The 19,953-nt window shown below is 43.7% G+C and overlaps 2 protein-coding genes and 1 long non-coding RNA gene across 7 annotated transcripts in view; 2 read left to right on the forward strand and 1 right to left on the reverse strand.

Moving 5' to 3' along the window:
* Nucleotides 1-231: 231 nt before the first annotated feature.
* On the forward strand, nucleotides 232-2,497 carry MLNR (motilin receptor). Its single transcript, XM_070380334.1, has 2 exons — nucleotides 232-1,300; nucleotides 2,104-2,497. The coding sequence occupies exons 1-2, from the start codon at nucleotides 412-414 to the stop codon at nucleotides 2,472-2,474; spliced, it is 1,260 nt and encodes a 419-aa protein (XP_070236435.1). The 5' UTR covers nucleotides 232-411; the 3' UTR covers nucleotides 2,475-2,497.
* Nucleotides 2,498-3,596: 1,099 nt separating this feature from the next.
* Nucleotides 3,597-9,837, reverse strand: LOC138990184 (uncharacterized). 3 transcript variants are annotated; one of them, XR_011466290.1, is made up of 3 exons: nucleotides 9,709-9,837; nucleotides 7,313-7,484; nucleotides 3,597-4,494 (listed from the first exon to the last, which is right to left on the reverse strand). It is a non-coding gene; the product is annotated as an uncharacterized lncRNA (long non-coding RNA). The 3 variants fall into 3 exon arrangements; XR_011466288.1 differs by having other exon boundaries at nucleotides 6,655-7,484; XR_011466289.1 differs by having other exon boundaries at nucleotides 6,655-7,484; nucleotides 9,237-9,837.
* A 128-nt stretch (nucleotides 9,838-9,965) lies between these two features.
* The window catches only part of CDADC1 (cytidine and dCMP deaminase domain containing 1), a 31,192-nt gene continuing 21,204 nt past the window's right edge, over nucleotides 9,966-19,953 (forward strand). For 2 of the 3 annotated variants that reach the window (XR_011466287.1, XM_005904513.2), the window contains exons 1-4: nucleotides 9,966-10,175; nucleotides 11,235-11,332; nucleotides 15,872-15,946; nucleotides 18,998-19,175. Coding sequence is in view for 2 of the 3 variants with exons in the window: in XM_005904513.2 (XP_005904575.1) it covers nucleotides 10,094-10,175; nucleotides 11,235-11,332; nucleotides 15,872-15,946; nucleotides 18,998-19,175 (433 nt within the window). In the remaining variant the exon portion in view is untranslated. The remainder of the gene's footprint in view (nucleotides 10,176-11,234; nucleotides 11,333-15,871; nucleotides 15,947-18,997; nucleotides 19,176-19,953) is intronic. The other variant, XM_070380333.1, reaches the window with a different exon arrangement.

Here is a 19,953-nt window from a genome sequence, read left to right on the forward strand (position 1 = left end):
ACTCCGCTGGGTGCAGTAACCTGCGTGGTTGGGGGCTCAGAAATCGCTTTCCCGCGTCGGGGCAGGCGTCGTCCGGGGTGGCCGCCTCCCGCGTTCAGTTGGGGAGGGAAGAGCCTGGAACACGACGGGCCGGGGAGAGGGAGCGCCCGCGGGGCCGGGGCGGGCCGGGCGGCGGCCGGGGGCGGGGACTGCGCGCCACCCGCTCTTCAGCCTTCAAAGCGGACCCCGCGGAGTCGCGTTCCGGCGCGCGGTGCAGCGGAGCTCGAGCCGTTCCGGCGGCGGGAGCTCCGCGCGCACTTCGCGCCCAGACCGCCGAAGGAAGCGCTTTCGCAGCGGGGCCAGGCGCTAGGCACCCGGCCCTGCCCCGGGGACACCGCGCGCGTCCGTGCGTCCGCCCCGCGCGCCGCGCCCATGAGCAGCCCCGGGAACCGCAGCCACGCTTCGCGTGGCTCCGGGGAGCCGCCGTGGGCCGCCCTGCTGCCGTGCGACGAGCGCCGCTGCTCGCCCTTCCCCCTGGGGGCGCTGGTGCCTGTGACCGCCGTGTGCCTGGGGCTGTTCGCCGTCGGAGTGAGCGGCAACGTGGTGACTGTGCTGCTGATCGGGCGCTACCGGGACATGCGGACCACCACCAACTTATACCTGGGCAGCATGGCCGTGTCCGACCTGCTCATCCTGCTCGGGCTTCCCTTCGACTTGTACCGCCTGTGGCGCTCGCGGCCCTGGGTGTTTGGGCAGCTTCTCTGCCGCCTCTCACTCTACGTGGGCGAGGGCTGCACCTATGCCACGCTGCTGCACATGACGGCGCTCGCCGTGGAGCGCTACCTGGCCGTCTGCCGCCCGCTCCGGGCGCGCGTCCTGGTCACCCGGCGCCGCGTCCGCGCGCTCATCGCCGCGCTCTGGGCCGTGGCGCTGCTCTCCGCCGGGCCCTTCTTCTTTCTGGTGGGCGTCGAGCAGGACGCCGGCCACGATGCGCTCCGGGACCTAAACGGCACTGCGCGGCCCTCCGCCTTGCCGCCGCCCTTCCTGGGGTCCTCTCTGGCTTCCCCGCGATCCCCGCCGTCGGGGCCCGAAGCAGACGCCGCCGCGCTGTTCAGCCGGGAGTGCCGGCCGAGCCCGGCGCAGCTGGGCGCGCTGCGCGTCATGCTGTGGGTCACCACCGCCTACTTCTTCCTGCCCTTCCTATGCCTCAGCGTCCTCTACGGGCTCATCGGGCGCGAGCTGTGGAGGAGCCGCGGGCTGCTGCGAGGCCCGGCCACCTCCGGCCGGGAGAAGGGCCACCGGCAGACGGTCCGCGTCCTGCGTAAGTGGCGCCGCCTCTGCTCCAAACACTCCAACCGCCCGGTGCCCCTTCCCCGGATCTCCCAGCCCTCGGCGCCCCTTCTGGCCACGCTTCCTTTTGTGGTTCGACCCTAGCCTCCACCTGCTTGTCCCTCCAGTCTCCGTAGAAAACCATCTCCCGTCTTCTAGGAGCTCTGTGTCACCCAGGGAGCCCCCTGACGATGGGATAGCCAGGTCTGGTAAATAACTATTATTTTCCAAAGCTTCTGTGAGCAGAGAGCTAGACTGATTGAAGATGAATGATTGCAGGCTCTTAAGCCCACTGGCTGTGTCCTTTAGATGCCACAAATGTGGAATTATTCACAGAACCCTGGAGAAGACGGGATACCTCACGTTAAGATAAAGTTTCTTTACTAAATGTTATGTTAATCTGAAGACTAAAGTGAATCGTGCCCGTATCAATAAATAAATAAATAAATAAAGATCGTGCAGACGTTGCATACTTCTTTTCAACGGAAAATAGAGAACATGTTTCTGAAATAGGTTTGTGGAAAGAAACGATTTCTACTTGTTAGTAGAAATCACTCTAGTTTATGTCCGGCCTTGCTAGTGCATGTATGAGGCGAATATTTAGTTGTTGTTGGTTGTTCTCAAATATTCAATTTCAAAGCAAACATCGATGCTGTCTGTAACCTGGTAGTTTTTCTGGGGTGGGGATCTGGCTAGGCAAGAGTTTTATTTATTTCGCTGTTAATTACTGCTTTAGTGGGAACTCTTGTTTTCGGATGCTTTAGCTAATTCTGGTGCCTGTGTTTTGTTTTGCAGTGGTGGTGGTTCTGGCGTTTATAGTGTGCTGGTTGCCTTTCCACGTTGGCAGAATCATTTACATAAATACCAAAGATTCCCAGATGATGTACTTCTCTCAGTACTTTAACATCGTTGCTCTGCAACTTTTCTATCTGAGCGCCTCCATCAACCCCATCCTCTACAACCTCATTTCCAAGAAGTATAGAGCAGCGGCCTGGAAACTGCTGCTGGCCAGACGGTCCAGACAGAGAGGTTTCTGCAGAAGCAGGGAGGCTGAAGGGAACCCCGCCGGAGACAGGGCTGGCTGCACAGAGAACAGCGCCAACATGCAGACGTCAGCAACCAGCAGTGCCAAACCCGGCGCCCTGTCCCATGGCTCTGGGACTTAAGGGAAAACAGGTCTGTAGGAGAAAAGAATCGGGAGGGGGGAACGGATGCTGTTAGGGAGAACTGGAAAGAGTAGTTGACATTTTGCAATATAAGGAAATCAACCCTAAATACTCATTGGAAAGACTGATGTTGAAGCTGACGCTCCAATACTTTGGCCACCTGATGGGAAGAGCCGACTCACTGTTAAAGATCCTGATGCTGGGAAAGATTGGGGAAAGGAGGAGACGGGGGCCACAGAGGATGAGATGGTTGGATGGCATCATTGACTCAATGGACATAAGTTTGAGCAAGCTCCAGGAGATGGTAAAGGACAGGAAGCCTGGCATGCTGCAGTCCATGGGGCTGCAAAGAGTTGGACACAACTTAGCAACTAAACAACAAGAAAGAATGGTTGTTTGTCAGCAACTTAGCATGAATTTTTTTTTTTTTTTAAACAAAGGTGTGGGATGATTCTGTACCAATCTCTCTGGCTTTCTTTTCATGTACCTCCTTGGGGAAGTTCATTTCATCCTCCTAAAATCCCACATCACACATATGTGCTCTGGGGAGGTTTTCTAAGTCCTCACTCTCCTATTCTCGGGATATGACACTCATTTTCCAGTTAACAAGTAATCCAGACAGACGCTGCCATAAATACTGTCACCTGTGAGGTCAGAGGTGTATTTTGTTTTAGATATATGTGTTATGTGTTGTTTTTGTTTTATGTTTAGATAAATGTGATGGTGCATCTACAAGGAATCCAGGATAATGAGGTTTTGATTCAAGAAATTACTTAATGTTTACATATGGCAGCAAAAATGTTTAGAAACAAGTGAAAGGAATTCTGGGTAGAGTCGAGTGATCAGGGGTCTCACCTCTCTCAGGCTCGGAGAAAATCATTTACTGTAGGCACAGTACCCTCTGTTCAGAACCTAGTCACTGAAGCCTGAGGGCAGGGAGCTGCAGCAGGACTTGGCTTCCACAGAGACTGCTGATCACATTGATTAGAGCTTTAATATGCCTTATTGGCCTTGGCTTGGTGGGATAAGTAGTGATGGATTCAAGTCTCAGGTCTGAGTCTGATCTCTTAAGAGCCTTACCCACTCCCACCCTGAGAAGCTACACTTACAGAAAAACATAAGTCAAGGGAAAGATAGGGGGCGACAGAGGATGAGATGGTTGGATGGCTTCACAGACTCAACGGGCAGGAGTTTGAGCAAGCTCCGGGAGACAGTGAAGGACAGGGGAGCCTGGTGTGCTGCAGTCCACGGGGTCGCAAAGAGTCGGACTCGACTGGGTGACTGAACAACAACAATGGATGCAGTCAGGGTGAGACTGTACTGGATATTCTGGCCAACAACTGTGTAACGTTTTTTACAGTTTGAAACATAAACCTGTTTTTAGAGGGCTGCTGCTGCCTCTGGGAACTCCAAAGGGCCTCAGCCACTGCCAGGGTCTTGTGAATGGTGGCCCCTGGAGGTAGGCAGGATACAACTAGCTCAGCTGTGAGCTACAAATGGTGACTCCATAAACAAGGGTCTGCTCCACATGCTGACCAGGTCCTTTTTCATGCTTTTTCATGTGATTAGCTATATACGTGATGCCTTCAAGTCCCCTTGAAGCATCCTAACGCCCTGGCCCTGCCCTCATGCAGCAGTGAGGAAGCCTCCTGTCTACATTGGGCTTCATCCAACTAGTGGAGGAGGCATACTGGTCACTTGGGGCAGCAGTCCCTAAACTGTGTTCTGCGGATTTTCAGAGAGCATTTGAAAAAAGGATTCTGTGGTCAGCTATGATAGAAAAACACTGCATGCTGTACCCACCTCCCCAAGAGTCACACATCACAAAAGTTCATGTCGGAGGCTCTGAGTTATTGCTGGGGACACTGCTTGGGGGAGCTCACCGTGCTCTCGGTGCAGCCTTGTGCCTCTGCCCCTCGTTTGTTTGGTGGCACTAAGTGGACATGTGCTGGAGCTGCAACCACACAGTCTTTCTTCTCAAGGGAGTTCCTCTCCGGGGCGGTCAGAAGTGGCTTCTTCCCTGTGGAAAATTTACAGTATAATGCTTTTATGTTTTTATTTATAATGTTTTATTTATGGTATAAAGTTTAGAAGCAAAGAGCTCTCCTTTGAGCTTTCTTGTTCAGATTCTAGAAAAGAGGGATCTGCATCACACTTTCCTGTGACAGACGTGTGTTTCCAGGTGTCACAAGGAGCATCACCCTTCCTTAGCACTCGGTCCCTGAGATGGAGTCTCTGAACTCCATCACTCCTGTGGATGGCTGGGCACCTGCTTTCAAAATGCCCACCTCATCCCTTGGCAGACTGTGAGATAAGTGCAGTCTGACACGTTTATTGGAATGTGAATAGAATAATCAGTGTATCATGTGTAGTAAGGCCAACTGTTATGTTGTGAAAATTTTTTTGCAATTATATATCGGTTGGTATCTTTCATGGTTCATAAAATGTATTCTCATTGTGGGTCATAGTCAAAAATATTTGAAAAGTTGTTCTAAGGTCTAAAATTGTTCTGTGTTTAGTCATGTCTACAGAGAAGGCACTGACACCCCACTCTAGTACTCTTGCCTGGAAAATCCCATGGATGGAGGAGGGCTGCTGTCCACAGGGTTGCTAAGAGTCAGACATGACTGAGCGACTTCACTTTCACTTTTCACTTTCATGCATTGGAGAGGGAAATGGCAACCCACTCCAGTGTTCTTGCCTGGAGAATCCCAGGGACAGGGGAGCCTGGTGGGCTGCTATCTATGGGGTCGCAGAGTCGGACACGACTGAAGCAACTTAGCAGCAGCAGCAGTCATGTCTAACCTTTTGCAACCTCATGGATTGTAGCCCATCAAATCCTCTGTCCATGGGATTTTCCAGGCAAGAATCCTGGAGTGGGTTGCTATCTCCTTCTTCAGGGGGATCTTCCTGACCCAGAGATCAAACCCATGTCCCCTGCATTGGCAGGTGGATTCTTTACTACTAGCACCACCTGGGAACCCCCAAAGTGTTCTCTAGCACAGCAGAAAGTGTCCTCTTGAGTTGACCACTAGCTGTAAAAGGGAGAGGCATCATGGGAAGACGTGAGGAGTGGCCTCACAGGTCTCAAGTCAAGGGTCACTGGAGAGTGATGGGTGGCTGTGATTTCAGTCCTGGGCCTCCCTCTACCCTGCAGATGGTGTCCTGGATGCCCTGACTGGGAACTCTCGCTGACCCCAGAAAGAGCTCTCTTTGAGCCCCCCAGCTTTTTTCAAGTGAGGCACCAACCTTGGGGAAGGGTTTGTGTTTCATTAATTGACTCCACAAATACTCACTGAGCAAGGTATATGACAAAATACTCTAGAAACATTAGTTCATGTTATGGGGTTGAAATCATCTCGACTTTTGAATGGCCTTTTTGGCCTTGAAATTTATGACTGTATCATCTACAGTCATACATCTGAACCACAGATTCAGCTCACAGGCCAATAAAAGCACTGACATCAGAAAGGCCTGCAGAATTTCAGGTGATTTAAAAGAAAAAAAAGGTGGTTCTGTACAGATTCTGCTTTGGTAGGTCTGAAGTAGGGCCCAAGGTTCTGCATTCCTAATAAGCTCCTAAATGATGCTGATGTTGCTGGTCCAAGGGCCTTAGCTTCCTTGCCTGTAAAATGGAGATGATGAAAATCTGCATCATAGATGTTGTATTAAATGAAGTGATGAGCATTTGTATCTTTCTCCCAGCCCTCAAGCTGAGTCTGCTTGATCAAGGTACTCAATGTCTCAGTTCCTATCAGTAGGGATAAAAATAAAAATACATACTTCATACGGTTGTTGGAAGGAGTGAATGAATGTGTAAAAGGGACTGGGCTTCCCAATTGGCTCAGTGGTAAAGAACCTGCCTGCCAACGAAGTAGACGTGGGTTCAATCTCTGGATCAGGAAGATCCCCTGGAGAAGGAAATGGCAACCGATTCCCAGTATCCTTGCCTGGGAAATCCATGGACAGAGGAGCCTGGCGGGCTACAGTCCATGGGGTCGCAAAAGAGTTGGACATGACTGAGTGACTGAGCACTGAACACATGCAAAGTGGCTTCAACAGTCTGGAAGGTAGAAAACGCTCTGTACTGTAAGATACCATTATTATTACCACTGTCACTGTTATACAGTTGATTCAAGTAGCTATTCCCCCAGCATTAGTTCCCTATTCCCTGCCTTACCTGTCCTCTCCTTCCTACGCCTCCCTCCAGTCCTTGGACTTCTAACATGAATCATCAGAGAACCTCTTCAGCTGCTGATTCAGAAACGCCCAAACCCAGTCCAGACGGTGCTGCACACATGGGGACCCTCACGAAGCACGGTCGTGGACATCACAGGGGGCGGGCCTGCCGGTCCTTCCCACCTCGTGAGGCACGCCTGCCGGTCCTGTCCACCTCGAGAGGCACAGACGTCCTCAGGGTCCCTGGACAGTCTTACTTTGTAGCACATTGATCTACGTGGCACCAAGTTTACTTTTCTGAGGACACCAGTAGGGACAACATATGGAAAACTTGAGAAGTGATTTCCCTCTGGCAGCTCTGCCCTCCATAACAAAGCAAATGTGCCATGAAGGGCGTCTGGACTTTGTTTTGGCTTCTCTTTGCTTCTTTGAGGTTGAAGTGCTGCCAGGAATTGCCTTCCAAGAACTCTTTAGGAAACCTCAATTTCTGGATTCAGGGTGGTGCTTATGGTTACATCCTTGCCTAAAATGACCACATGAGGGCCGATCCTCTGTACAAGGGCACACTGGCCAGCAAGGGTCCCTGTCAGTCCTGCGGTGACCTTATCTCCAGGCGTGCAGGAGGCATGGTACTTGGTCATGGTATGCCTTCCACATACCAGAGCAAGACCGAGGGTGAGGTAGGTTTTCTTCTACAAGCCAGGTATTCAGTCTCTGCCAAACTTCACCAGTACCAACAAATCCAGCACAGACACCTCAGCATGTTTTATTGTAAGAGGATTCTATCCAAATACACACACTGCTGGGACCAATGTTCCCAATCAACAGGACCTAGAATAAAAGGAAGAGATCCGGGTTATCTACAAAGAATAAGTAAATGAAACACAAAGCGGGGAAGGATACTCATTAGTGATGTTGAGCACCTATTCTTTACAGGCACCGCACTACCTGGGATCATTGAGTTTTTAAGAAAATTTGTGATAAACATAATAACCCTCCCTCCCTTCCTCCATCCCCTCCATCTGTCTCTCCCTCCTTCTCTCCCCATTCTCTGAATAAGTTGGTCAAAAAGTCATTTGCCAGGACTTCCCTGGCGGCCCAGTGGTTAAGACTCCGCCCTTCCAATGCAGGGGGTGTGGTTTGATCCCTGGTCAGGAAGCTAAGATCCCACTTGCCACAACTAATATTTTGTATGTGTAACTGAAGATCCCGCATGCCACAACTAAGACCCGGCACAGCCAAAGAAATATATAAATATTTTACAAATAAGTAAAACTTACATGGAAGATTAAAGGGTCAAGATTAACCAAGATACTCCTGAAGAAAATAAGGTGGCTTTTTTTGGGGGGGGGTGGGGGGAGTTAAGGGGCAGAGGTATAATAAACCAATAATATACAATATAGAACCCAGAAACACGTATATATGGAAACTTGATACATGTCAGAGGTGACACTGCAGATCAGTAAGGAGATAATGCTGGGCTAACTGATTATCCAAGTGGAAAAGAAAGTGGATCCCGACCTAACATCATACACTGAACTAAATTCTAGATGAATGATGATATAAACATGAAAGGAAAAACTTATGGTTTTTAGAGGAAATATAAAAGTTACTGTTAAAAAACTGAGATATAATTGACAGACAAATAAAAGATATCTTTATAAATGTATAAAAATGCTTTTTGAAAAGATACAAAACCCACCTAAGAAAATTATTCATATATTTGGCACATTAAAATAAAGAACTATGCACTGAAAAAATAATTGAGTGAAAAAGCAAGTGACAAATGGGGAGAAGATATTTACCATACACATTCCCACCCAAGAATGAGTATCGAGGATGTATAAAGAATGCTTACAAATGAATAAGAAATAACTACCAAATAGAAAAATGGTTAACAGGGATTTCATAGAGAGGACACATGTATGGCCAATGCACCTAAGTAGAAATCAGGGAAAATCATAACCACAGGATATCATTTTATGCCAACCAGATTGGTAAACATTAAAAGTTTGACAATACCCCAAAATTAGTGGGGATACAGAGCTATGTAAATTGGTCCAATCTCTCCGGAAAACTTTTCAGCAGTATCTGGAAAACTTGACAACTCAAGAATAATTCTACTCCTAAGTATAGTCTCTAAAGAAGTGCATCCATATGAACATAAGAAAATATACACAAAGAAGTTTAAAGCAGCATTGCTTGCAATAGCAAAAAGCTGGAGATAGAGCAAACGTCTCTTGACTCAAATATGGATAAATAAATTGTGGTATATAGCTACAATGAAATACTATACAACAGTGACAATCAATGAACCACCGTCATATCCATCAACACTGAAAATTCTCTTCGGTCTTTTACAAAACAATGTACTTTCATAACGCTGGCTTTTGCTTTCATAGTCTTGGAGCGGGTTTTGTGCCTATTTTTTAAGTATTTCAAATTATGATAACAGCTTAGGTTGGTGACGGAAAATGGGCTGAGTCACTGGGGGGAGGGAGGAGCTTCATTCTGAGTCATGCCTAGGACACATAAAACAATACAACTAAATTGCACTGAGCACAAATCCACAATGTCTGATACCTCTCAGATTTTCCAAGGGCCACTTCCTCCATCAATTTCCTGAGGACAGTTCTACCCTCAATGTCTTCATGTGTTTAAGAAGCAGCAGAATGTTCTTGTGGCGGTCCCTGGTACTAAGTTGCCCCAGACTGGCCAATCTTAGAGGATAACCACCTGGGACCGCCCAGCTCCCACCTCATTCGCCTCTCAAACTCTCTGAGACCCTGACCACTAACTGTATAGGGGCTAGTTTCCATCTTAATGGCTCAGGCAGTTAAGAATCTGCCTGTAATGCAGGAGACCTGGGTTCGATCGCTCGGTCGGGAAGATCTCCTGGAGGAGGAAGTGGCAACCCACTCCAGTATTCCTGCCTGGAGAATCCCGCGGACAGAGCAACCTGGCGGGCTACAGTCCATGGGGTCGCAAAGACTGGGAGACGACTGAGTGATTAACACTGACTTCCACTTCAATTCTCCTTCACTCTCGGGCCTACCCTCATGTATGCGAAACCCTCATCGCCCTCGCCGAGTGTGCGCAACTTGGGACTTCGAGCCAAGACATCCTCAAGCGACCAAACTTCATTCAGCAAGCCCTAAAAACTCAAACACGAGCGTCAAATGATTCACGGCCCCGTGTCCCTTCTACTCGCCGGGTTGCCGAGGGAGGAATAGCCCCTAAGCCACGGCTGCCGCGCCTCGCCGTGACGTCACACAGGGCGCCCGGAAATGCCAGCCGAAGCCGTGCGTCATCTGACCGCGCCGAGATAGCCGTCACCGTCCTGTCTGTTGCTGGGAGGAGGCGAGAGGTGGGGTTGTTGGGGCAAAGATCATGCAGGACTGTGAGAGGTTTCCTGGGCAGCAGAGGCCGCTAGGCTGGGGATGAGAGAAGCGGGGCAGATGCAAAATCTGGAGAGCGCGGGGGCCGGACGGTCAGTCAGCACCCAGACGGGCAGTATGACCGGTGAGTGCCCGGAATCCTGCTCCCGCCGTCAGCCTCTCGCTTGGCTCTGCGCGTCTCCTGCCGTTTCACTCCAGGTTTCCTGCTTGCTCTTCTGCGTTTCTGCTCCTGGGTGTCCCATCCCTGCCCGGGGCGCGTCACCCCCTCCGTCACCGGGATCTCCTGGCCCGGCTGCACTGGCTTCTGAAGTTGAGGTCACTCCTCACTCCCCTTTACTTTTTCCTCCCAGGACCTGGAGCTGGGATTTCTGGGGATCGGCGAGCCTGAAAATTCCCTAAACCGTGTTTTGTTTTGTTTTGTTTTTAAAATTTGATTCCAAAATTAACCGCACGCAGCGCTTTCCTGTATTTCAGCTCCCTTACCTTTTAAGGTCACCGTATTTTTAGTTCTGTGTTCTAATCCCTGCCCTTGTTGCAGCGCCTCATCACAGTTCAGAGTAAAGGTTGCTCCACCGTGATCTCTGATGCAAGGATTTTCATAACTTTTATATATATATATATATATATATATATATATATATATATATATATATAATTCCCATAGCTACGTGCATCACTTGTACTTTTTTTTTTTCTGCTGGGTTGAAAGAGGGCCCAGCTTCGGAAGGTGCTGAGGCTGAAACTTTCTGATAAGAAAGTGCTTTGATTCTTTTGCACACGAATCCTTTTTCTCTGCTGCTACTGCTGCTAAGTTGCTTCAGTCGTGTCCGACTTTGTGCAACCCCATAGACGGTAGCCCACCAGGCTCCCCCGTCGCTGGGATTCTCCTGGCTAGAACACTGGAGTGAGTTGCCATTTCCTTCTCCAATGCAGGAAAGTGAAAAGCGAAAGTGAAGTCGCTCAGTCGTGTCCGACCCTTAGCGACCCCATGGACTGCAGCCTACCAGGCTCCTCCGTCCATGGGATTTTCCAGGCAAGAGTACTGGAGTGGGGTGCCATTGCCTTTTTCTCTGCCTCTTGCTAAAACAGCGAAGCCCAGACTGCAGCACCCAGGTGGCAGTGAGCTTAGTTCTTATTTTCATCATCAGTAAAAGTTTTAAGTGTTTGCCCTCTATTTTTGTAGGTGAAATACCAAGGCTTTCTAAAGTCAACCTTTTCACTCTGCTCAGTCTCTGGATGGAACTCTTCCCAGCAGTGAAAACCCAAAGACAGAAATCTCAGGTATAATTTTTTTCATAGATGGTTTTTCAACCTGTAGACAAGCGGTGGTCTGAAATCTGATTTTATTGCTCTAGTTTCCTTCACACTTAAAAACAAACTCACCAAGCCTTCAAATTGCAAAACACTCTCATGGTTTAGTGTGATGCTTGTAGTTCATAGCTGTGATGGTTTCGCTTTCCAGACTAAAAATAGAATATTAACAGTTACCCTCTCAAACTGCCATCTGTGTTTTCTTTGGTCAGCTGGCTGTCAAGGTCTTTGGCCCACGTTTTAATCAGGTTGTCTGTTTTCTTATTGTTGAGTTTTAAGAGTTCTTTGTATATTTTGGAGAGCAGTCTTTTATCAGATGTGTCTATTATAAATATTTTCTCCTAGTCTGCGACTTGTCTTCTCATTCTCTTGAGACATTGTCTTTTGCAGAGCGGTTTTTAATTTTAATGAAGTCCAACTTACCATTGATTTCTTTCAGGCATCATGCCTTTGGTGTTGTATTTAAAAAGTCATTGCCATACTCAAAATGATCTAGGTTTTCTCCTATGTTTATTTTCTAGGAGTGTTATAGTTTTGGTCTGTGACTCATTTTAAGTTAGTTTTTGTGAAGAGTGTAAGGTCTATGTGTAGATAGGGAATTTTTATGATAAAATGATAGTTCTCGGAGTGGTTTTCTCCCAATACCTATGTGAAATGTTTTATAAATAAAACATTATTTAAGATGTTGTGCATTTTTATTTCCTATTTTTCAACCACTTACTATTATTGGCTTTGAGAAAGTTCTTCATTTTCTTCATGGATTTTGAAGTCCTTTATTCTTCCTAGTTGTTAATAGCTTAGTATTATTTTATAAAAATAGAAGATTGCCAAGCTGTTGGTTTTTTTGGTTTTGGGGTTTTTTTGCTGATGAAATTTGTCTTAAAAAGACAGAAGCAAATGTTTAAGATTTAAGCCTTTTAAAGTGCGTTTAAAAGCTGGACTTTACGTTGCCGTGTTATTCAGCTGTGAGAAGGAAGGACGTCCTCCTATTTGCAGCACAGTAAATGGACCTTGAGCACATTATACAAAATGAGGAAGTCAGACAGAAAGACAAGTCCTGTACGGCCAGGCTCAGAGACAGTAGAATGGTGGCTACTGGGGGCTGAGGGGACAGGAGAGATGTTGTTTAAGGGTACGGGCTTATGAGTAGTAAATACGCCCTGGAGATCTAGTGCACAGTCGCAGGGAATGCAGAAAACAATACTATTTTATAATCATCAAACATTCTAAGAGACTAGGACTTAATTATTCCAAGTACTAGAAAGAAGTGAATAGTTGTGTAACATGATTGAGGTGCTAGTTATTGCTATAATGGCAGTCATATTATAATATACAAATTTATCCAATTAATGCACACCTTAATTTTCTACAATGTTATATGTCAAATGTATTTCAGTTAAACATTAATTAAAAGCGGGGCTTTTTACAAATTGAGTAATAATTTTGAAGAACCTTTTTTAATATAAAGATTTGGTATCATTTTAATTCATTCATACACACCACACCACACACACACATACACACACCCCAAAATATATCTTGTTCTTTTTCATCAGACAGGCACATTAATTTATATAAATAATTCCACTATTAATTGCACGATGTTCACAAAGTTGATAAGATCTTTTTCCTATTAAGAAAAATGTTCTCTAAGCTAAAGTAATAAAGTCGTTTCACTTATTAAATTCTTTATCTTGCTTTTGCTATAGATAGTAAGCCACAGAAACTCTAAGATGCAATTTCATATGTACTTGTATTGGAAACACTGCTTTTGACACTCTAAAAATCTTTGTCTTTTTAAAAATAAAATATTTTTATGTGTTACAAAAATAATACATGTTTATTATTTACAAAATAGAAGGGAAAATATGCCTCATAATTGCACCACTTGGAGACTACTAACATTTTTGTGCTGTTTCACAATATTTTTGCTCTATTTCCTTTATTACTTGGATATCATTTAATTCTGGATGCTGCCCTTTTGACTTAACAATATTGAAAATGCTCATGTTATAATACTGTTATAAGCACTGGAGTGGTGACTTAGTCTGATGCTTTCAGAGTAGCCAGTGGTTCAGCAATTTCTCCCGCCCTCACCCCTATCTTTGCCAACCATCATCCTATTCTCTGTGTCTCTGAAAACTTGGGGATTTTTGTTTGTTTCTTTTGTGATCCCATATAAGAGAGGTCTTATGGTCTTTGTCTTTCTCTGTCTGACTCACTTCAGTTAGCATATTGCCCTTGAGATCCCTTTATGTTGTAGATGGCAAGATTCCATTCTGTTCTATGGCTAAATAATATTCCATTGTGTGTATTGAATACTCACACAATGTTTCTTCTCCATTCATCTGTTGATGGACGCTGAGGTTGTCTTCATATTTGGGCTATTGTAAGTAAATAATGCTGCAGTGAACACGGGAGTGTATATATCTCTTCAAGTTAGTGTTTTCATCTTCTCTCGATAAATACCCAGAAGTGAAATTGCTGGTTCATGTTATAGTTCTATTTTTAATTTTTAGAAGAAGCGCCATACTATTTTCCATAGTGCCTGAACCAATTTATAGTCTCAGCAATGGTGGATGAGAGTTCCCTTTTCCCACACCCTCCCTAACACTTGTCAATTCTAGCTTCTTTGACGACAGCCATTCTAACAGGTGTGAGGTGATATCTCATTGTGGTTTTGATTTGCACTTCTCTGATAATTAACGATGTAGAGTATCTTTTTGTTTACCTGTTGACCATCTGTATATCTTTGGAAAAATGTCTATTCAGCTTCTGCCCATTTTTAATTGGATTTGTTGATTTTTTTTTTTTTTGCTGTTGAGTTGTGTGAGTTATTTATATATTTTGAATATTAGCCTTTTGTCAGATATGTGATTTGCAAATATTTTCTCCAACTCAACAAGCTTTTTAGTTTGTTGTATTTCCAGTTGTTTATTTTTGCTTTTGCTCTTTTGCTTTTGGTGTCAGATTCAAAAAATTACCAAAACCTATGTCAAGAAGCTTACCACCTGTTTTCTTCTAGGTTTTTCTCATTTTATTGTCATCTTAATGATTGCATAACAATCCATTCTATCAGTGTAACATGTCTATTTCCTTATTATTGGACATTTAAATTATAATTTTTGCCAACCTTAGGGAATTATTAACTACAACCATTTCTGAATATAACTGTTATCTGAGTTTTCTGTGTTGTCAAATATTTACACTGTATGAATGTGTCTTGAGGTTTGTTCAGCAAAGTATACATAGTATAAAGAGTAAGAATTTTTAGTTATCCAGTCTAAAACTAGATAAATGAGTGGGACTTCGGAGGAAAAAAATAAAAAAACACCATAAGTACTTAAAACTTTTAGAATAATACACAATGGAGTATTACTCAGCCATTAAAAAGAATACATCTGAATCAGTTCTAATGAGGTGGATGAAGCTGGAGCCTATTATACAGAGTGAAGTAAGCCAGAAAGAAAAACACCAATACAGTATACTAACACATATATATGGAATTTAGAAAGATGGCAACAATGACCCTGTATGTGAGACAGCAAAAGAGACACAGATGTAAAGAACAGTCTTTTGGACTCTGTGGGAGAGGGCGAGGGTGGGATGATTTGGGAGAATGGCATTGAAACATGTATATTACCATATGTGAAACAGATTGCCAGTCCAGGTTCGATGCATGAGACAGGGTGCTCAGGGCGGTGCACTGGGATGACCCAGAGGGATGGGCTAGGGAGGGAGGTGAGGGGGGTTCAGGATGGGGGACACATGTACACCCGGGGCGGATTCATGTCAATGTATGGCAAAAACCACCACAGTATTATAAAGTAATTAGCCTCCAATTAAATAAATTTGAAAAAAAAAATTGGAATAGAAATAGAATACTATTGAACATGGCTGTCATTTAAAAATAGTTCTCTCTCCTACTGGTTCATAGTTTTAAATTTCAGTTAAGTAAGACTTATCTAAAATTTCCTGAATATTACTTCATTAAGACTTTAGAATAACTGCATTGTTCCCTCATGTTTCTGTATACATCATGTATTGTCTTTCTCTCCCAGCTCTTCCCATGGTGTCCTCTGGGACCTTATCTTTATGCTGAAAGACCTCACATACCTTTCCAGGACAGAAGTAATGTAGCATAATGATGAAGACAATGGATTAGGGGCTCGGATCCCTGCTTACCCATTTATTAGCTCTGTGACCATGGTTGAGATATTTTATCTCTATCCACAGTTTCTTCATCTGGAAAATGAGAATAATCATAGCTACTTTGTAAAAGCTGGGAAAATTAAAGAAGGTGATTTAGGACCAGATACATGGTAACTGTTAGGTATTATTATTATCATCGTACATAGTCAGCATTACCACTACCACCCCCCACACCTCCATCATTTCATTACCAACATCACTGCTTCCTCCACTTCCTGTTCTTTACATAGGAAATATTGAATTAATCACATTTTATGTACTAATCCTTCCCCCACCCCTTAATCTGCTTTTAATTAGGAAAAGGAGGAAGGAAAGCATGGACCCTTAGGAGACAATGAAGAGATGGCCAGAGTATCTGCTGACAAAAAACAGGTGCATTTTTATGATTTAAAAAAAAGACATGTTCATAATAACAAAGCAAAAGGGATGATACAAAGTAGAATAAAAGTTTCTTTTATATTCAAGTTCCCCATTCCCATTTCCAGGAGAGTTTTTGTGTATCTTTCTAAAAATCATACATTTACAAGACTATGTATGTTTCTCCAAAGGCTGGGGGTGGGGAGGTGAGACCAGATAGGATTATATAATCTATAATCTGTTCCTATATCTTGCTCTTTTTTTTTTTTTTTTAACATTTTCAAATTTCACTCTCGTCACCTTCCCATGTGAGTTCATATAGAATGTGTTGAGAAACACTCTTCCATATTCTCTCAAACTCCAACACATCCTGCTGGTCTTGGCAAGAATGCAAGGCCCTCGCTCGCTTTGCCCAGGCCATTTCTCAGGAGTTGAGTTTGCAGCAGGTAACCTTGAGGGTTGAAGTAATGTCTCTCTCTGGGACATAGAACAGGTTTGCACTATTCTCAATAAAACACAGCAGAATTCCCGAGCGCAGTATTCCTGTCCTGTGACGCAGCTAGCTCACTCTGTGTCTAGAAATCCATATAGGCCTGTCCACATGACCCCTTGTGGGCAAGGGGACCGTTGCAGACATGAGGCTCGCCCTGCTTGCTGTACATGAACCATAGTCATCATTTCTGACATAGGATGTCTTCTGCTAGCATCTATGGAACAGCACCAGGCCAACTTACTAGCTTATAAGTAGAGTAACATCAAAGCCCAGACCTGACCAGATGAGCCTCATTCTTTTTAATATGCCTGGTATTTCCTTGCCATCTTAATCTTTTGGGTTTTCCAGAGAGACTCTGTGATTCATCAGGTGTGGAGTAGAGACAAAACATTCACATTTTGAAAAAAGTTACCTTGTTGTACATTTGTGTTGTTCAAAAAAGTTACCTTGATGTACATTCCTGGAGACTTCTGGTTATTTCTGAGAGTGAGTCTTGAAAATGCCCAACAAGAATATAGAAATTATTTGTTTTAGAATATGTAGATGTTTTTAGTTATAAGAAAGAAAAAAGGAAAAAAGTAGTGAATGTATACAAAACAGACTGTCCTCTTTCACTTCTGTTTTACTGTAAAACTCTGTGATTAGGTTTACATAGACGACTTGTCAAGATGTTAGAGAAGTGAAGCAAAATCAGGATCCAGAACAGTGACTCACTGCAAAGATTTAGTTCTGGGAGTCGGAGTAAGCAGAAGTCCCAGAATGGAATGCAACAGAGGCCTTTATTGGCTTTAAATTTGGGATGGAAGAATCCTGGTCTCAAACTTGAGGTTTTGGCCCTGGCTAGAAACAAAATGGGAAGAAAAAAAGATATTTTCGAAAGTAAAAAGTACTCTCAACAAAAAAGTGATAAATGTGGCCTGAAAGATTGTTCCAATAAAAAAATTAAGTGATGAGTAATGCTTCATTTTTTAAGAATGATTTTTAGATATTCCACTGAGTCTCATTTTCCACTGTTACAGAAATTTATACTCATAACTGAAACCGAAACTTGGCTCTTTTAGTTTGGTCTCGTCTTGAAAGTGAGTTCAAACGTGTCCTCTTGGGAATAACTTTAGAGTAAAATCTTTTGAAAGGGAATAGGGAATAATGGACACTGTGTTCTCAGCCCAAGTCCCCCTCATATTGTGAAATCCCTTATGAACCCAAGGATTAGTTTTATGTCCCTTCCTTCAGAATCTTTTGCTGTGAAAACAGCTATTTTGTGGCACACGCAGAACTGATTTTTAACCTTAATGTGTTTTATCTGATGTAATATTGTTACAGCTGCCTTTTTGATTAGTATCTGTATAAATTAGGTCACCTTAGGTTTAAAGGAACCACTCTTTAGCCCTCCAGCCCATGCCCAGCTTTTGGGACTGAAAAATAAAAGTCAGCCCAGCCCTTACTGTGGGCGGGAGACCGCTGAGACGGCTGTGGCTGACTGCTCTCGCTTTGAGTTCTCTCTCCTTTCTAACACCCGAGGTTATGTCTTCCTTTCCTTGAGCTTGAATATATGTTTTTAAACATTTTAAAAATTATAAATAACCTATATTTTTGTGGAAGGTGAATCCTAACCACGTTAGTCTAGACTGCCATAGTCTTAAAAATTAGTAGAATCATTTGTTAGAAAGAAGTTGAGAATTATCTTATTTTAGTCAGCATTTAAAATATTTTAGGGACTGCCCTCGTGGTCCAGTGGTTAAGACACTGTGCTCCCAATGCAGAGGGCACAGGTTCAGCTGCCAGTCAGGGAACTAAAATCCCACATGCCGAAGCCAAATAAGTAAATAAATAAGAATAAAAAGTAAAATATGATAAGTTAAAAATTTTTAGTTAGTAGATGTAAACTTTTATCTATATAGAATGGATAAACAGCAAGGTCCTATTAATTGGCATAGAAAACTATATTCAGTATCCTATTGTAAACCATAATGGAAAAGAGTGTATATAAAAAAATGAATGTATGTATGTATAACTGAATCACTTTGCTTTACAGCAGTAACTAATACAGCATTGTAAATCAACTATATTCCAATTAAAAAAATTTTTTTTTAATTTAAGATGACCTCTGATTTAGTTCTGGCTTTTACCATCTGTGAGTCTTTCAGAAAGTCATGTAAATTTTCTGGGCTTCACTTACCCATGTGTAAAATCACAGGTTTGCCAAAATTTTCCTTCTTACTATCTAGAACCTTAATACTAAGTAGTCTTAGGCTAGATGTTATAAGAAACAAGTCAAATCAACTTCATTATTGCCCTTTACTAGGGTAAAAAGTAATTCATTTTTTACTAGGATAAATTTGTGATAATTGAATGCTTGTTTGGTTAAGAAAGCCTAGATTTAGAAGACTTCTGGTGTAAAGTCAACATTTTAAACCTTCAGAAAATTTTTTGGACCTAATGAGAAATGTGTATTTGTTCAAACTATGTTCAGATGAAGAATTAAACTTTCATTTTATTCATACATCAAGTATAATCCATGAGATGATCATTAGATATTATAAAATAAATTACTATTTTATATCTTAATATAGGTGAAGAGAACTGGTCTTGTGGTGGTGAAAAATATGAAAATTGTTGGTCTCCACTGTTCAAGTGAAGATTTACATGCTGGGAAAATTGCTCTGATAAAACATGGGTCAAAGCTGAAAAACTGTGATCTCTATTTTTCCAGAAAGCCATGTTCTGCTTGTTTGAAAATGATTGTAAATGGTAAGTGTAGATAAGGCTTTGTTGGGGATTAATAGCATTTATCTGAGAACAAGTCAAATTGCCTAATATAATTTTAAAATATACATATGTATCTGAAGACAGTTTGATATACTGTAAGAAGAACAATCGGAAAAGATGTATTCTGGTCTCAGCTGTGTCACTAGTTAGGTGACCCTCAGTGTACTGGTAGACTAATACTAGCTACTTTAACAAACACCAACAACATTTCAGTGGCTTAATATATTAGACACTCATCATGCATGTAATAGTCCAGTGCAGGTGTTATCAAACAGCAGCCAGCTATTCTGTGGTTGATGTGTGGGCCTCAGCATCTTCTGTCGTAAGCTCCTGGAATCCCTACTGGCCTCTCCTGTATCTAGAGACAGAGGAGAGCAGGCATGTTTTTGTTTAGTCATTAAGTAGTGTCCGACTCTTTGAATGTTTAAAAAATGTTGCTTTGTTACTGTTGTTTAGCCTCTAAGTCTTGTCTGCTTCTTTTGTGACCTCGTGGGACTGTAGCCCACCAGGCTCCTCTGTCCATGGGATTTCCCAGGCATGAATACTGGAGTGGGTTGCCATTTACTTCTCCAGGGAATCTTCCCACCTCAGGGATCAAACCCGAGTCTCCTGTGTTGGCAGGCGTATTCTTTACCATCGAGCCACTAGGGAAAGCAAGAGAAAGCATACCTGTTTTTTAAAAACCCTGGCCTGGAAGTCACAGACATCATTTTTGTTCGCGTGCATTGTGGGAACTGTATTCCTGGCTGGGTGGCTGCCT

The sequence above is a fragment of the Bos mutus genome, chromosome 12 (assembly GCF_027580195.1).
Source record: "Bos mutus isolate GX-2022 chromosome 12, NWIPB_WYAK_1.1, whole genome shotgun sequence".
Lineage (NCBI taxonomy): Eukaryota > Metazoa > Chordata > Mammalia > Artiodactyla > Bovidae > Bos > Bos mutus.